At 34.9% G+C, this 17,032-nt stretch overlaps 2 protein-coding genes across 2 annotated transcripts; one reads left to right on the top strand and one right to left on the bottom strand.

Annotated features, from left to right (window-relative positions):
- The first annotated feature begins 564 nt into the window (after positions 1-564).
- On the top strand, positions 565-15,908 carry LOC145243635 (transcription termination factor 3, mitochondrial-like). Its single transcript, XM_080106659.1, has 5 exons — positions 565-1,465; positions 7,024-7,189; positions 9,824-9,891; positions 12,372-12,462; positions 15,514-15,908. Exons 1-5 carry the CDS (start codon positions 614-616, stop codon positions 15,789-15,791), a joined length of 1,455 nt encoding a protein of 484 aa, XP_079962785.1. The 5' UTR covers positions 565-613; the 3' UTR covers positions 15,792-15,908.
- Positions 10,475-16,479, bottom strand: LOC145243636 (histone-lysine N-methyltransferase SETMAR-like). Its single transcript, XM_080106660.1, has 2 exons — positions 16,383-16,479; positions 10,475-11,783 (listed from the first exon to the last, which is right to left on the bottom strand). Exons 1-2 carry the CDS (start codon positions 16,467-16,469, stop codon positions 11,559-11,561), a joined length of 312 nt encoding a protein of 103 aa, XP_079962786.1. The 5' UTR covers positions 16,470-16,479; the 3' UTR covers positions 10,475-11,558.
- Positions 16,480-17,032: the final 553 nt, after the last annotated feature.

Here is a 17,032-nt window from a genome sequence, read left to right on the forward strand (position 1 = left end):
GGTTAATAGGCTGATGGATTCCTACCACACTACGATGGCAGAGGATTAAGAATGTGTGAAATAAAATCATTAAAAAGTGATGTGCGTGTTTAATGAGGTCAAACGCACTTAATGTTTCCGCAGTAAATTTTAACTGCAAGGTAGTTGTTTTGGGTTTTTGTTTTTACCCAACTTTAAAACTAGCTCCCCCTTTATTAGGGGAGTATCCAAATGAAAGCAATTGTCTGATATGACGGTGAAAACTGACATTGACCAAACATTCCTAGTTTCACATCAGTTTCGATTTTATACGAAAAAGCCGAACCAACATGAGACGACCGAAATAGTGAGAATCGTGTAAAATTTCGATGTAAATAAATCTAGACGCGACGCGCGTTCGCAAATTGTAAATATTATTATCTAGGGTGTATATAAACACTTGTAAGTGATAGTGGACATACACAAAAAGTGCACACACACACACACACACACACAAGCACACACACACATTTTCGTTTTTATATATATAGATTTGTCTTAGCGTTTAATTCCCAAATTATTATATGAAATTCTTTATAAATTACTTACAAGTTTTCATGCTTATTTCATTTCTTATATTTCTAGGTCCGTCACAATGTCTTTGAGGTGTTTACTGGTTGTCCTTCGTCAAAAGCAAAGAACAGTGCTAACTGTTTACCAAAGCCTTTACAAATATGGTCTACGTCCCGTGTCTCTGTCGGCTTTTCAATGCCACAATAAAGAAGAATCCCCCTCTTTAGTAGAAGAAGCAGAAATTCCATCGGAGAATGAAAGCATTCTTCATAAAAGACGAGACCCTAAAGAACATTATGATTATTACAGGAAACTTGTCAGCACCATCAAACAATTTGATAAGACGACGGTGCCTGAATTAAAAACAGCTGAGCATGAAAATCGCTCCGATTTATTACCAGAGGCGATTAAAAGTGACAGCTGTACGACATTTCAAATAAAAGACCCCAGCCACAAAACAGAATATGCTGAGGCACAACCTGAAGCGTTCCAATCTAATGATGCTGAAACGTCTCATCGCAAGCTATCACTTAGTATTGATTCCAGCAGAGAACCAGCCAATTTCAAAGACACCCGAGAAATTTCCAGACCTTTTTTTGAAAGTGATAAAATATCTACCATTATTAGAGATTCAGAGGTCATGTCACCTTCGGAAGCTGAAGAAGCAACGATAGAATTGAATCGGAGCCGATATACCGACATGGCAACCTCCTCTAATCTAACCGTTTATGTTAGTGAATCCGAGACCCTCAAACAATTGATCAGCCTCGGTGTTGATTTGTCGCGCATCGAGAAGTTCAATGAAGCTGCTAATCTTATCCTCAAACTCGATTTTGAATCGGATGTCAAACCTTATTTGCTCTTCTTGAAGGACGTCGGAGTTCCGAGCGACCAGCTTGCTGTGGTCATCACAAAGAATCCTTTTATCTTTAAAGTATGTATGATTCTCATTAAATTCTTTTTGTTGTTTTTTGACTTTTTTTCACGCCAAAAAAGCCATATTGCTACTTGGACGTAAGTCGTTACTATTTAGGATTGTGTCTAATACAGGGTAACCAAAAAAAAAAACAAAAGCTGAATGGAGGCCATCTAGAACATATGCTGTAGAATGGAGAAAAAAAGGTCAAAGACCCTTAAGTTTTGATGTGATGTTTTGAATATAATAAACTAGTTAGAACTGGGGCCCTTTTTTTTTGGGGGGGGGGGGTCACCCCGTATATATATATTTATATAAGCAACAGTAGCAGCTGAATAACGCAATGGTTAGAAGCTCCGGCTTGTGTTTGGGCGGTTGGGTTTCGATCCTGGTTTGAGGTAGTTGCTTGTCAAGCCGCACTGATGAACTGTGAAACAGTGAAACAGTACTGAATGTGGGTTACTATAATGCTTCCTAACTTGGGTTGAGCATATTGGGAAGTGATATACAAATTATCATTAGCATATTAAGCGATGCTCTTTGTGTAATATATATATATATATATATATATATATATATATATAGGGTGACCCAAAAAATGCTCAATATTATAAGGATAGTTATATAAATTATATATTAAATCATATATAAATAATATATATATATATATGTATATATATATAGGGTGACCCAAAAAAAGAAAAGCTAAATGGAGGCCATCTAGAACATATGCTGTAGAATGGAGAAAAAAAGGCCAAAGACCCTAGTGTTTTGATGTGATGTTTTGAATATAATAAACTAGTTATGACCAAAGTTTCATTTCATGTGGACAAAACAATAAGAAACAGGGCCTAATTAGAGTTGGGCCCGTTTTTTGGGGGGGTCACCCTGTAGTAATTGGATCTAACAACAATGTCACGATGCATAAAGTATACGATGGAATTTTGTTTAAATGTTTTCAAGTCTAGATCCGTTAGGGTTTAAAGACCCCATCAGATATGCAAACCTATAGGAACAGCTTTGGGTCAACACTGGTTGACCTTGACCTTCACACGGCATTCTATAAACAAACATTAAAAAAAAACGAGTTGTTGGGAGGGGGGGGGGCAATGGTCCGGCAAGATTTTTTTTTTTATTAGGAAACATTATTTTTATTTAATCAACATTTTTTTAATAAAATTATTTTAACAACATTTTTTAATTAAACTATTTAAACAACATTTTGTAATAAAATTATTTAAATAAAAATTTATAATAAAATTATTAAAATAAAACTTTTTAATAAAATAATTTAAACAAAACTTTTTAATAAAATTTTTTAAACAAAACGTTTTGATAAAATTATTTGAACAAAACTTTTTAATAAAGCTATATTTATTTGAATGACTTACACCATTCGGTGTAGGTTGCAAAAGTTTAAAGATTCTGTTTACTCTTCATTAAAAACATTCAAATGACAGCACCACGGCACCAGCCAAGATGATAATGATGCTGAAAACTCTGTCTATTAAAATCAGCAACAAACCCAGAAAACCCAATGAAAGGCCCGTCAAGATGGATTGAAATTAAATCTTTAATTGAGAAGGATGTACCTAGTGGGAGTGAGGATGTTTCTAATTAGGAAACTGGTTGCCATGCCCAGAATATAACAGATGTTCCAGAAACTTCTCTCGTTGCAAACAAAGTTACGAGATTTGAAGAAATGTTATGGAAACTAAATATCTGAGAGTGAATGTCACCACGACCAAAGTTTGAGAGTGAATGTTACAAAGATTATTGTCTAAGAGTGAATATTAGAAAGACCAAGGTCTGAGAATGAATGCTTATATATATATATATATATATATATATATATATATATATATAAATTACAATAAGTTTACCAAGGTAATCAAAATGGTAAACTTAAAATATATTATAAATATTAAAGAGTTAATATTTACAAGTAAAGTAATCTCAACCAGATGTAAAAGCTCAATAAAACCGAAAAGGAAATAGAGCTTATAATATGAACAAATGATTAATAAAACATGTTAAAAAACATCTTGAAATACTCTCCTTCTCATCAGAGGGCAGGAATTAGCAAAATGCGGGATCGGATTTTGCATGTAAAAGTATTTAGTGAAACTACAGATAAGTCACAGATCTTACTTGGTTAAAAAAAGGGTGAGGTAAGGGGAGTAGGAGGTAAAAGAAAAATGATAAAAAGATTTCACATGAATGGATAGTCCTGTGAAGGGTAAAAAATCCAAGAATGGTAAAATCCAAACACGGTAGAATTAAAAATTTCCAATCCAACAGGTAAGTTCCAAAAGGGCCAAAATGATCCAAAAGGCAGAATTCCTTGGAAAAAATCACAAATGGAATGAGTATATAAATATATATATATATATAAATATATATATATATAAATATATATATATATATAAATATATGTATATATATGTATGTATGTATATATATATATATATAACTACTTCATTTACTCACATAAAATTAATATACGAAAGTATAGATTTATGCGTAAACTTTAAGTATTTACTTCAAAAGTGCTCAATACGTAGGTAGAGCTAGTTAGTAAGTTATAAAATGTATATGGCAATTAAGCTACACTGAATATTCCGCGTTTCATCCACTCTAGGACTCTTCAGGCTTATGCGCGAATTCTGTGGTTGTTTGTCGTTTTTATATGCGCATCTTCTATTGAGATTTTCGTTAGCCAATCAGCTTTCTAGTATCCTTATTATTATTGTTATTGTCAGTATTGTTTTGTTGTATCACAACTCATCAGTGCGGCTAGACATACACCTTTCCCCAGCCATGGATCGAACCTACAACTGTTGAGTTGACAGTCGGCTGTTCTAACTATCGGACCACAAATCAGTGCCGTAAGTATTTCTCCATGAGTGTGTATTAAATCCACACCCGCCCGTCGCTTACAGTGCTCAAACCATAAGTTTCTTTACAAACAAATTAATAGTGGACTTCGCTTAATTGCTTAAATACGCGTCGGGTGAAAATATATTTACAAAGTGCTCAACCCAAAGAGGGGGGGGGGCTTTAATTGTCATCCACATATAGTACTGTTTCGTTGTATCACAACTCATCAGGGCAGCTAAAACCACTTCTTGGAAAAGCAGAGTAACAAAATTTTCTCCCATCGTTTAATGCAGCTCTGGGGACCGTTTTGACATGACTTTGGAAATCAAGGTTGCATAATCTGGAAAACACTTTCCTTTCAAAAGCAACTTCATGGCTCGGAAAGCGTGAAATTTAGAGAGATGATTAGAGAGATGGGAAGGATTTCATAGCCAAACTAGTGCTGGGACGATTCTAATATTTTTCCCGGTTCCGATACAATTACCGATTCCGATTCTTTATAAATCTCAAAATATTTACAATAAAGGTGTTATTTTTATCCGATTACTGTAAAAACACATGTTCAGTGTGCAGATATTTTGCTCAAACGTGAAAATACACTTGTGAAGGGGGGGGGGTGATCTATAGATTTTAGTTTGACTGGTAATTTAGAATCAATAAATATTCATTATTTTATTATTACTACCAGCAGTGAAGATTTTGTTTCAAACAAAATCAAATAAAAAACAGAGATAATTAAAGGAATCGTTTTTGGCATCGGAAAATAAATACAAATTTTTCCGATTCTGATACTGATTCCAATATCGATTCCGATACCCCAAAAAGTTCGATTTTTCTGATTCCTGATTCTAATTCCGATTAATTGTCCCAACACTAATTGAAAGCCCAGTCAATGCAGTGAAAGTAGTTGGACTAACCACCTCCAAAGAACGCAAGAGTGCAGCCCTCCGCTGACAACGTCATGCCCACAGTTTTCTGGAACCAGGCTAAAGTAACTAACAAAATCAAGAAGCTGGGCAATATCAGCAAAGGTATCCTCCTCCTGCATGACAGCATTCCAATCCGCCAGATATATTGTATATTGTATTGTATCATATTGTATATATTGTATTAGGTTGTCCGGAAAATAATGGCCATTTCAGAAAGTCTGTTTTGAAATTGGATTTTATCATAGGATTTTTATTATATTTCAGGTAAACATCAACATGATTACTGATTTATATGTGCTCTTTAATAATTTCTTACTTTTTTCTTTCAGAAAACGTTTTATGAGCGAATGAGCCCATAATTTGGAATATGAGAAAAGAAGACTTACGATTACTTTTCCTGCATGAGTTTAAGCTTGGTAACAATGCTTCTCAAACAACTGCAAATATCAATTGGGCATGGGGAGAAGGCATCGCAAGTGATAGAACAGTACGAAGGTGGTTTCAGAAATTTCGTAGTGGTGATGAGAGCCTTAAAGATGGAGAAGGTAGAGGACGGCCATCTAATCTTGACAATGAAAATTTGAGAGCCATTGTTGAGCAAAACCCACGGCAGAGTGTCAGGGAAATGTCTCGGGAACTTGGTGTCAGCAGTTCAACAGTGTCGGACCATCTGAAGCAAATTGGCAAGGTGAAAAAGTTCGACAAATGGGTCCCACATGAGCTCAATGAAAATCAACAAGCTCGACGTTTTGAAGTGTGTTCGATGCTCTTTTTGCGAAACATTAATGATCAATTTCTTGACCGAATGGTCACCTGTGACGAAAAGTGGATCCTTTATGATAATTGGAAACGATCAGATCAATGGCTTGATTGTGATGAATCACCCAAACATTTTCCAAAGCCAAATTTTCACCAACAGAAGATTATGCTGACTGTTTGGTGGTGTGCAATTGGTGCTATTCATTACAGCTTTCTGGATGCTAATCAGAGCATCACGGCAGAGGTTTACTGCAATCAACTCGAAGAAATGCATCATCATTTACAAAAATTGAGATCTGCATTAGTGAATAGGCGTGGTTCAATCCTGCTCCACAATAATGCGTGGCCTAATGTTGCGAGAATGACACTGCAGAAACTCACAGACTTGGGATATGAAACTTTACCACATCCTCCTTATTCTCCAGATCTTTCGCCCACAGACTACCATTTTTTCAAGCATTTAGCCGCTTTTTTAAGCAACAAAACTTTCAGATCTAATGCAGAGGTTGAATCTTTTTTCAAAGATTTCTTAGCATCTAAGCCAAAGAATTTTTATCAACAAGGCATAAATGATCTAGTTGATAGATGGCAAAAATGCATGGCTGTTCAAGGATCATACTTTGACTAATTTCTATGTCTAGTGTCACCTATTTGATTAATAATTACTTTTTCTCTAAAATTGGTCATTATTTTCCGGACAACCTAATATCATATTGTATATTGTATTGTATCATATTGTATATTGTATTTAAGCATATTGTATTGCTTTAGCGATTTTAAGTCCTTCATCAAATACAGAGTGTCCTTAAACCCAACCATCTATTTTAATTTCTATTTATAAAACAATTCTCATAAAAACAGAGTAACAAAATTTGGCACTGTCTTTTCTCCCATCTATTTTGATTACTAGTTCAAAATAGGCGCTTAATTTTGGGACACTTTGTATGAATCAAAATGTTCCTAAGCGTTTTTCTTAATTTTGCTATTCTTTCCTTTCTTTAATGACAGGCTAATATTGAAGACTTAGAAGCCATTATTGAATATTTTAAATCCAAAAATTTCCCAAAGACGGACATCCCGCAAATTCTGATCCGAGCACCACGTTTATTGTCAATGTCTGTTCCAAATATTGATGAAAAACTCGGGTTTTATCAGAAACTCTTCAAACTCACAGGTAAATCATTTTTCTTTTGTGTTTGGGTTCGTAGAAAGAATGTTTATACAGGATGTTCTCAGCATCCGAGGGACATCAGACATTTTACAAAAATAATGAAAAATTACAAATATATCCCTATCTCTACTTATATATAAAGGCATTTTGCATGTGTGTTTGTGTGTGTCTTTGTGCATGTGTTTATGTGTGTATTTGTGTGCGTGTGTGTACACGTGTTAGTGTTTTTTTGTGTGTGTGCGTGTGTATGTTTGTGTGTGGGTGTGTATGTGTATGTACATGTGTATCAGGGTTGGCAGTTTGGTTTCTGTTGAAATTTCTTGGAAGGTATGAAGCTCTTTATAACAGGGGTCAACAACCTTTTAAATCCAGCCCTTGAGTGAATTTTGTTTGTTCTGCCATCTTACTCACGATGCATTTGAATTTCTTTTTTTTTGTTTCGATATTTTTTTTTTTTTTTTACATAGGCATCACCACTTATCAAGGCCGAGAGGCCACTCGAGGCTAAGGGTTAAAGAGTGTATAGTAGAAATTGGACAATATAGTAATCGTTAGTAATGGAAATTCGGTAAATTTGTTAACTTATATGGAACGGCTCATCAAGAACTTGTTTACGTTAGACTTGAAGACAGCCATATTGTAGTCAGCTGGAAAGCAGGAAAACGGAAGACAATTCCATAGACGTGCATTTCTAAGAAAGAAGCTTTGTTCATGGAATTTAGGTTTAGGCACAGATAAAGAGTGGGGGGAATTATTGATAGTATTTTCTGCTAGACAGGTGAAAGTTTGGCAAGGGGAGGCCATAGATTGGAGCTCAGTCAAGCACTTGCCATGAAAATAACGATAAAGCAGAGACAAACTCGCAACATCTCTTCTGTGAGAAAGAGGTTGCAGGGAAGAGAAAAGGACATCTCCTACAAGGCTATATTTCTATAGTAAAATAAATTATATCATTGTAATATAGGATATAATTGTATTTATTACTTGATTTCTTGAAATGCTCAAAAGATTTATTTACAATAAATGGATTTTTGGGATGTGGATTGATTATTTATATTATTTGGATTCTTTGGACTACTGTTCTCATCTTGAGCGTGATTTTCACAACATTTCAATCAATGTAACCTCCAACCTTCTTCAGGTGTATCTTATCGAACTTGGGAATGTTTCTGTCAAACTCAGGAATTTGGACGGAATTTCGAATGAGACCCTTTATTTATTTCATGGCGGTAGTATGCTCTCGTTTCATTAGCCCTGACTGCATAGAGGTCCTAAGTAATTCGCAATTGTATTTTTTGGTCGGCCACACTGAGGATCAAACCTTCAACCTTCTATCACATTTTACAATTGATTTTTTCCAAGTATTCTAACCGCTGCACGATGGACCTTGAAGAAGGTCAGAAGTTACATCGGCTGAAACGTTGTGAAAATGACAAATAGGAGTCTTAAGAATCTAAATAATTTAATAACATTGTTGTCCTCCATGACAATTTAGCCAAAGCTGTTTGGCCCTCCTCCTTTTAATCAGTATAACTTTTTAGACCTCACGCTCAAAAAGGTTGCAAACCTCTGCTCTATGCCAATGGTTAACCAATCATTTAATGTCAGATGCAGTAGAGGACAACGCATCCTTTTTAAACATGCAATGCAAGAGTATAACTAATATGAACAATCTGAGGTGTTCCCAGTTAGCCATTAAGTATTGATAGGCTGCGATAGAGAGGGACATTTTGTTTTGATTTTAATGCCGGTATTTGAGTGATTGGAAGATCCTATTGGAGACAGAATGGCAGATGAGCACAGTTGATTTTTTACAAAGGGGTCACCACTTATCAAGGCCTGGGGGCCACTTGAGGATAAGAGTTAATGAGTGTGGAAATTTGGTAAATTGGATTACATCAGGGGATGTTTCATCAAGAATTTTTTCACGTTGTACTTGAAGGCGACCATATTGTAGTCAGTTGGAAAGCAAAGAAACGGAAGAAAATTCCACAGGCGGGCAGTTCATGTTATCTCCCTTTGTTTCTTCACTTTTTTTTTAAAATGGCAGGTGAGACAGTCACTTCTCCGATATTCATAAAATTTGACTCTCTTATCTAAAAACAAAACTACTTGATCAATCTACATGACTTTAAGAACATGATGTTTTCGTTTCATCATGGGGATATACATTATGCAGATTTTGTTTTTTAATATAAGGGGGGGGGTCTGGACAAGTCCCCCCCCCCCAAAAAAAAATAAACATGAATCTATTTTTCCTGTCTATGTAATGCATAGTTGTAAAAAAATAGAAAGATTAAAAAGTGAAATAACAAATTAGAATATTTAGAGAGTTGGAGAAACGTACAAGATTATAAGTTATTAAGACCTTCCATAACTAAAAATTCCGATTTTAATTAAAAAAAAAAAATAAATAACAAGTATTTTTCGGGCTTTGAAAGATTTATAATTTATGTGGTCGAAAGCTGTAATTTAGACAATTAATTTTTTTTTTTTTTTTTTTTTTTTTGAGTGGGATAACAAATTAATTGTCCGTCAGGAGGATTTTTTTTTTTTTTTTTTTTTGAGGAGGGGGTAATTTATAAATGTATTCCTTACATTTTGTTTTGCTCATTTTTCCTGTTTCATTGATTTCAGGCAGCCAAGTACGTGAAGTTGTTTGTCATCTTCCGAAATTGGTCAGTTACAATGCAAAATCAATCAAGGTTAGTATATACTAGTGTTGCCCGGGATACAATGAATTAATTTTAATTTTATTTTTTTCCATATTTGTTACATCATATATCTATTATAATAAAGTTGTATCTTGTTTGTTCACGATTTGGTTAATATATACAAAAGGTACACTGTTTAACAGACTTGCACATACTTTTTTATTTCTGCATGATTTCTTTATATACTATTTATTCAAAAGGAATCACCATTCAAAAGGTTATCTAATTTGCATATTACATTAAATAAAATCTGTTTTAATAATTAGCTTTCAATTTTTATTACAAATTAGTAATAGAATTGTTTTAAGTATTCTATTTAGAAATATTATATAAAGCTGATTTATTTTATTGATTTATTTACTTTACATTTAATTTAATTTATTTTTAATTATTATGATCGACATCATCTGCATTTAAAAACAGAAGTTTTCATTTAACTTATGAGTTATTTCTATTTAAGCTATGCGATTTTATTTCTCAATTTGAAGGATGAAGATAGCTATGTTTTATGGCTTTATTAGGTTAGTGCAAAAATAATGTAGCTTTTTGACATTCATCTTCAAAAAATCATAACTCCTTTCATAATAAACTTTATTAATCGAAATAAGAACCATTAGAATCGACACATTTTTTTTGCCAAAGAGAAACAAGTTTATTTATCTCATTAGCATAGAAATCCGGAGTTCTGGAAGCGATGAAGTCATTAAAGGCCGATTCGGCATCATCTCGGCTTTTGAAACATTTTTTGCACAGGAAGTTGTCGAGATACTTCAAAAAGTGATAATCGGTGGGAGAAAGGACCGGTGAATATGGCGGACGAGGCAGAATCTCGGAGCCCAATTCGTTCAGCTTTTGCATGGTCAGTTGCGCAACATGTGAGCGAGCGTTGTCATGGAGGAGAATTGGTCCCTTCATATTGACCCATCTCGGGCACATACATTGGAACTTCTGATGGTTGGTTGGTTGTTTTTGTTTTACGGCATATCAATCCTTTTCAGGTTATTTAATGCCGAATCCAAAGATTTTGAAGAAAAGTTTTTTTAATAGAACATATTTGTTGTTTTCAAGTCTGTTTCTATTTAACCCATAGTTGGTACCCTGAGCGAGAGACCTGGTGAATATGCCGCATGAGCCCAATTAGTTCTGCAGGGTTAGTTGAGCAACATGCGGGTGAATGTTGTCATGGAGGAGAATTGGTCCCTTTATATTGACCAATCTCGGGCACATACATTCTGGCGCATTTTGTCAATTTGTCAGCAGTACTTCTTCACCATATTTTTTTCGCCTGGATTCAAGAAGCTGTGATGGATGAGACCAGCTGCAGACCACCAAACAGTCACCATAACCTTTTTGTGATGCAATTTCAGCTTCGGGAAGTGTTGTGAAGCTTTTCTGGCATCCAACCACTGTGCCAAATGTTGCCGGTTGTCATAGAGGATCCACTAAATAGGTCGTTTTTGTTGTACAGAAGGAGCATAGAAGACACCTCAAAACAATGATTTTTTTTTGATTATCGTTCAATTCATGCAGCACCCATTTATCCAACTTTTTTGACTTCCCAATTTGCTTTAAATAATGAACGACTGTTGAGTGGTCGAGCTTGAGTTCAACAGCAACTTCTCATGTGGTTTTGCGAGGATCGGCTTCAATTTAGGCTTTCAAATGTTATCAACTTCAGTCGGCTGGCTGTGACCGTTTTCAACTTCGAGGCTCTTGTCACCATTGCGAAATTTCTTGAACCACTGTTGTTCTACACGTTCATTAGTGGTTCCTGTGCCAAACACATCATTGATATCATGAACTGTCTTAGCAGTTTTTCGGCCTAGTTTGAACTGGAATAAGAAAACGTGTAGATTTAAATTTTGTCGATGCTGTTGAAAAGCCTGCAAAGAAAAAAAAAAGTAAAAAGATTGAGAATGGTAACGAATATCACAATTTGATAGAGCAAAAAACGCACTTCAAAATGATATTTTGGGGTATTTATTCGTTGTAAGCAAGGAATTTTTTTTAATTCAATATTTAAGAACTTGCCTTTATTAATTTGAAATTGTCCCAGAAAACTAATTGTTATTTTTCAAGAGATTTTTACAATGAATTTACCTTCAAAATTTAGTTTACTTGTTGGTTTCCGAATATCGCCATGAAAACATTTTTCATTATAAACTTTTTTTCACATGTAAAAATATTATTTCCTTTTAGGAATTAACTTTAGGCTTTAATCTTTCAAATACAATAAAAAAAGTAATCGAAAACCTAAAAAAAATATGATAAATCCACTTTCAAAATCGTTTCCCTCTATCAGTTTTCCCCATGGTGGGGCCATGTGATGTCACACGGGTCTGAAAAATAGTTATGCAGGGAGAGGCTACCAATAAAAAACTCCTCAAACTTTCTTTTAATGTTTCTTTGTCTTTTTTAATTCTTGTAAAAAAAAAAATCATCATTTTAATTTCCACCTTTTATTTTTTCAGGAGATCCACTTCCAGATGAAGGAGTTCCTTGGATTTACTAATTTTGATCTCCAAAAGATTTTCCTGATCACTCCACGGGTTTTTCTTTCCAGTTAGTATAAATCAGTATTTTATTTTGTGGGCGAAGAAGGAAGAAAAATATGTACTTCCCACTGCAGGGGTTTAAACTACAACCTTTAGTTAATCAAAGGAAATTAGCAACAACTCCCAAGATATCTTATTCTTAGGCAGAACTTCCCTTTGTGCGGATCTTTAGGGATGTGCCAGTTTTGGGAGTCACCAGTTTGGGGATCCCTACTTTGGGGAGTCATCACTTTTTCTGAGGGTTACATTTTGCAGTTTGGATTTGGGTGAAGTATTTTCGGTTTAGAGAAATGATTTTATTGAAAAAGTTTCACAAGGTTTATAATCAAATGTGAGAAAAACGGGAAACGTTATATGATAAAACAAAACAAAATAAATAAATATTTTATGTGTTTAAAAATAGAAGATCACAGCAATTGAATTATTACAGAATTATACAAATTATATTTAATAAGAGTCAATGTTCATTGTTTTTCATATTAGAAATATAGTTCAACGAGAAAGGTTGGGAATATTTCAAGATCAGCAGATGATAAAGAAGGTTTAAATATTGTGTATGTTTGTGTGTTCACTAATGTAGGTGTGAGTTGAGGCATAGCAGCATTCTCCAGGGCCCAACAGAGGTGGCGCCGGTTCAAGGGCTCTGGTCAACTTGTTCACTGAAGAAAAATCTGACTTTCTATATCCACCCGCTAGATTGAGTGAATTTTCATAATTTTTGGATATATTACTATTTTCGACATGACAATTAAGTAAGTAATATTGTTTTTGCTTAAAATGATATAGTTTGAAAAAAATTGATTTGTCAACTCTATCTTAACAAGCACCATATTATCTGTTATCTATAATTAACTAGCTAACTTTTCTCAATAACTACGCCTTGGAATTTTTTGAAATTTTGCACAAACATTAAACATGGTATGAGTAAAAAAGTAACAGAACGGATTTTCCAGGAAAACTCTGGTGCCTTTCGGGTTAAAATGGCTAAAATTGACACTTTTGTGCTTATTAAAAAAAAATTGATGCCTTGGATTTTTATAAAACTTTCTGAATAGTTGTAACTAACTGATTTCTATATAATTTTGTTTGTCTATACTTCGCGATAACTCTTTGGTGTGAAGAGGCGCCTGGCATTGCCATTGTCTATACTTCGCGATAACTCTTTGGGGAAGGGGCGCCTGGCATTGCCCGGTTGTAAAATATGGTTAAACAAATAAAAGAAAAACGAGACTTGGGTGCCATCTTATCATGTAATTAAAAGAAAAAAAATGTCATGTTGTGGACGCCCGTAAAAAAGCAGAGAATTTTAAATGATAGGAGAAGAAAAAATTGAAAAAAAAATGCTGCATGCTGGGCACGAACTTGCAAAACTTGCGTTCGTAAGCGAACACGTTATCGATCGGACCACGACGACCTAATCTAATCTAATGACATTGCAAGTTTAGCTTTTTAAAATGAAACAACAAATGAACTGTTTGCATATACAAATTAACATTTCTACATGGAATAAGTGATGATTTTTTATAATTTTTCGATATTATGTGTTCAAGAGATCGCTCTTTTTACGGAACCACGTTCATGCTGCTTCGATGCAGATGACAAGTTTTTTACGGACATACAAACATGCACATAAACACACACACAGACAGCTAAAATTTATATTATAGACTATCATGACTACCTGGCATTGCCCGAGTGGAGAGAAGTGGTATACTACGGCTATTAAGCAACCAACACCCAGAAAAAAAAATCAAAATAACTTTTGTTTCAATCAAAATTGTAACAAGTACCCATGCGAGCACAAAAAAAAAAATTAGCCGCAGTTGGCAGGCCCGAACATGTAACGTGAAAGAGGAAAAGGAGGTGAAAAAAAGCTGTCACAGTCACGGCCACGGTGACTTATGACGTCACGGGCTTTCAAAATAACATTTTATAGACCTACGCTGAGATTGGTAGGTGTATGATTTGCAAAAATGTCGACACAAAAAGTGACCCGTCCTTGCAAAAAATAGCCCAGTTGACCAGCACAGAATTGATCTTTTTGGCCAATTTATAGATATTTTTCATCCAAGAGATTGATCTTTCTAACGATACCAATTTTTATCATGGTCCGATGCGTCTGTCAAAAGTTTTTGGCAGACATACAAATACAACAACTATAGAAGGCAGTAATTGCCGAGAATGCAGTTGGAAGATTCGGAGTTCCTATCCCGTCGCAGATACCACCTGACGAAGGCCAGAGGAATAGTTGGTCGAAACGTTGTGAGACAACAACTAAAAAAAGATGAGGATAACGGTCCGTAATAAAATAAAATTAATAAGTAATACTCATCTCAATAACTCTTATCCCCGAGTGGCCCTTGGGCCTTGATAAGTGGTGAATTCCATGTAAAAAAAAAAAAAAAAAAAAAAACACAGACATACACAAACTAACATACATTTTCCTTTTTATATATTAGATGGTTCCCATATCATGTTAAATTCTGTACTAAGTCTACTAAATAATCGATTGTCACTCAGTATATATGTTGCCTCTTTGTTGAGTCATCTTTGTCTATAATTTTTTGGTTGGTTGGTTTTGTTTTACGACATATCAACCTTTTTCAGGTTATTTAATGCCGAATCTAGTTATTTTGAGGAACGATTTTTAATGGAGTATATTTTTTTTTTTAAGTCAGATTCTATTCAACCCATAGTTGGGACCCTAACAGGTACTACCACTCCGGGTCAGAGTGGACCTGGGAGCAATGGCAATTAAAGAGTAACTCCACACTCCCCAAGGCCCACAAGGTGGGGCTTCACCATCGGATATAGTTTCAGGTCATATCCAGGACCTATCATTTTTTGCTTTGTTTCATAACAATAGATGGTTTTATAACAATAGATGGTTTCATAACAATAGATGGTTTCCCTTTTCCTTCCATATATGGTCAGCCATACCTGACTTTTCAATCTGTCCACGTATTACGAAAAACAGTATCATTTGTTGTTTTCATTTTTATTTTTTCTGTTACCATGTTGAAACGCCATTTTTATGCATATTTTTATTCTTTTGCAGATAAATATAATTTGACGAACGTATTTGTCTACGTCCACAACGAGATGGGCCTGACTCATGCCCAGTTGATAAAGTGGCCGAAGATCTTCCGAACGCGACTGCATCGAATTAAAGAACGCCATGAATTCTTGAAGCACATGAAACGTGATCAGTACGATGCCACTAAGGAGAACTATGTATCACTTAAAGCTCTCGTCTCTCAGGATGATAAAACCTTTTGTTTTGATATTGCAAAATCTTCAACAGCAGAATTCAACCAATTTCTGAAAACCTTGTAATTTTTTTTTTTTTATATTTGAAAGAAAAAAAGTCTGTTTAATGACTTTTTATATTAATCTTTGTCTTAATTTTCTAAATAAACAAGAAAAAAATTAACCGTTGAGTCAGCCATTGAACTCTGATTAGATTGTTTGAATTTTTAAAGTGAGATTTTTCACCACTTATCAAGGTCTGAAGGCCACTCGAGGATAGAAGTTAATGAATGTCAGGTGGTAGTGTAGTAAACGTTAATGGTGTGAGGTTAGTACAATTTGATTATTTAAGCGGACAGTTTAAAAAGAACTTGTTTACATTGGACTTGAAGGTTTCAATATTGTAGTTGGTTGGGAAGCAAACCAGCAGAACAGTGTTCCACATGCGGGCAGTTCTAGGAAAGAAGCTTTGTTAACGGCTTATGCATTTAGATCTAGGCATAGATAGACAGTGGAGGAAATGGTTGCTAATGGTTGTAACTAGTCGAGTTATTTTTTGTGAAATTCCAGCTAGGAGGGACCATAGATTGAAGCTCAGACGAGCACTTGCCATGAAAATAATGATAGGCTTGCAACGTGGAAAACAGGTTGCAGGGAAGAGAAAAGAGCATCACTTACTAGGTTTTGAAGCTGGTTTTGAACTCTATTAAGGCAGGATAGAGTGCACCGAGCAGCTCCTACTGAGATGTGACAACAGTACTCCATTTGAGATATAGCGTTGTGGTCATTCTTTTCCTACTCCTATTGTGAACATGTAGGGTGAACCTGGGTAATTCCACCCCCAACTTTACAAAAATGGCTGCCAAAGACAAAATAATAGATTTTACTAAAAGAAAACTTAACACACACATATATAGGTCAAAACAGTTTAAGATGTAAAAAAAAATGAACTCATGTAACAGGGTCAGTGAAAAAAACATGTTTTAAATCAATTTCAATATTTACGAAAAAAGGGGGCAAAGCCACCCCCATCTTCTTTCCATTCCCTTTGCCTCCTTTGAGCATCAAAAGTAACAATATAACTTGCTTACAGTGTCTTTTTAAAGGCACCTAACATGATCAAAGCCAGCTTTTTTTTTTTTTACAAGGTGGTCACCACTTATCAAGGGTCCGGAAGCCACTCAGGGATAAGGGTTATTGTAAGTACAGTACGTTAGTGTGGATATTTAAAGTGTCTACTTAAGGGGGCGGTTCATCAGAAATTTGTTTACATTGGACTTGAACACATCCAAGTTGTAGTCAGGAGGGAAGCAGGCAGACGGAACAGA

This window comes from Euprymna scolopes, chromosome 22 (assembly GCF_053919585.1).
Source record: "Euprymna scolopes isolate OS-2025 chromosome 22, ASM5391958v1, whole genome shotgun sequence".
Taxonomy (NCBI): Eukaryota; Metazoa; Mollusca; class Cephalopoda; order Sepiida; family Sepiolidae; genus Euprymna; species Euprymna scolopes.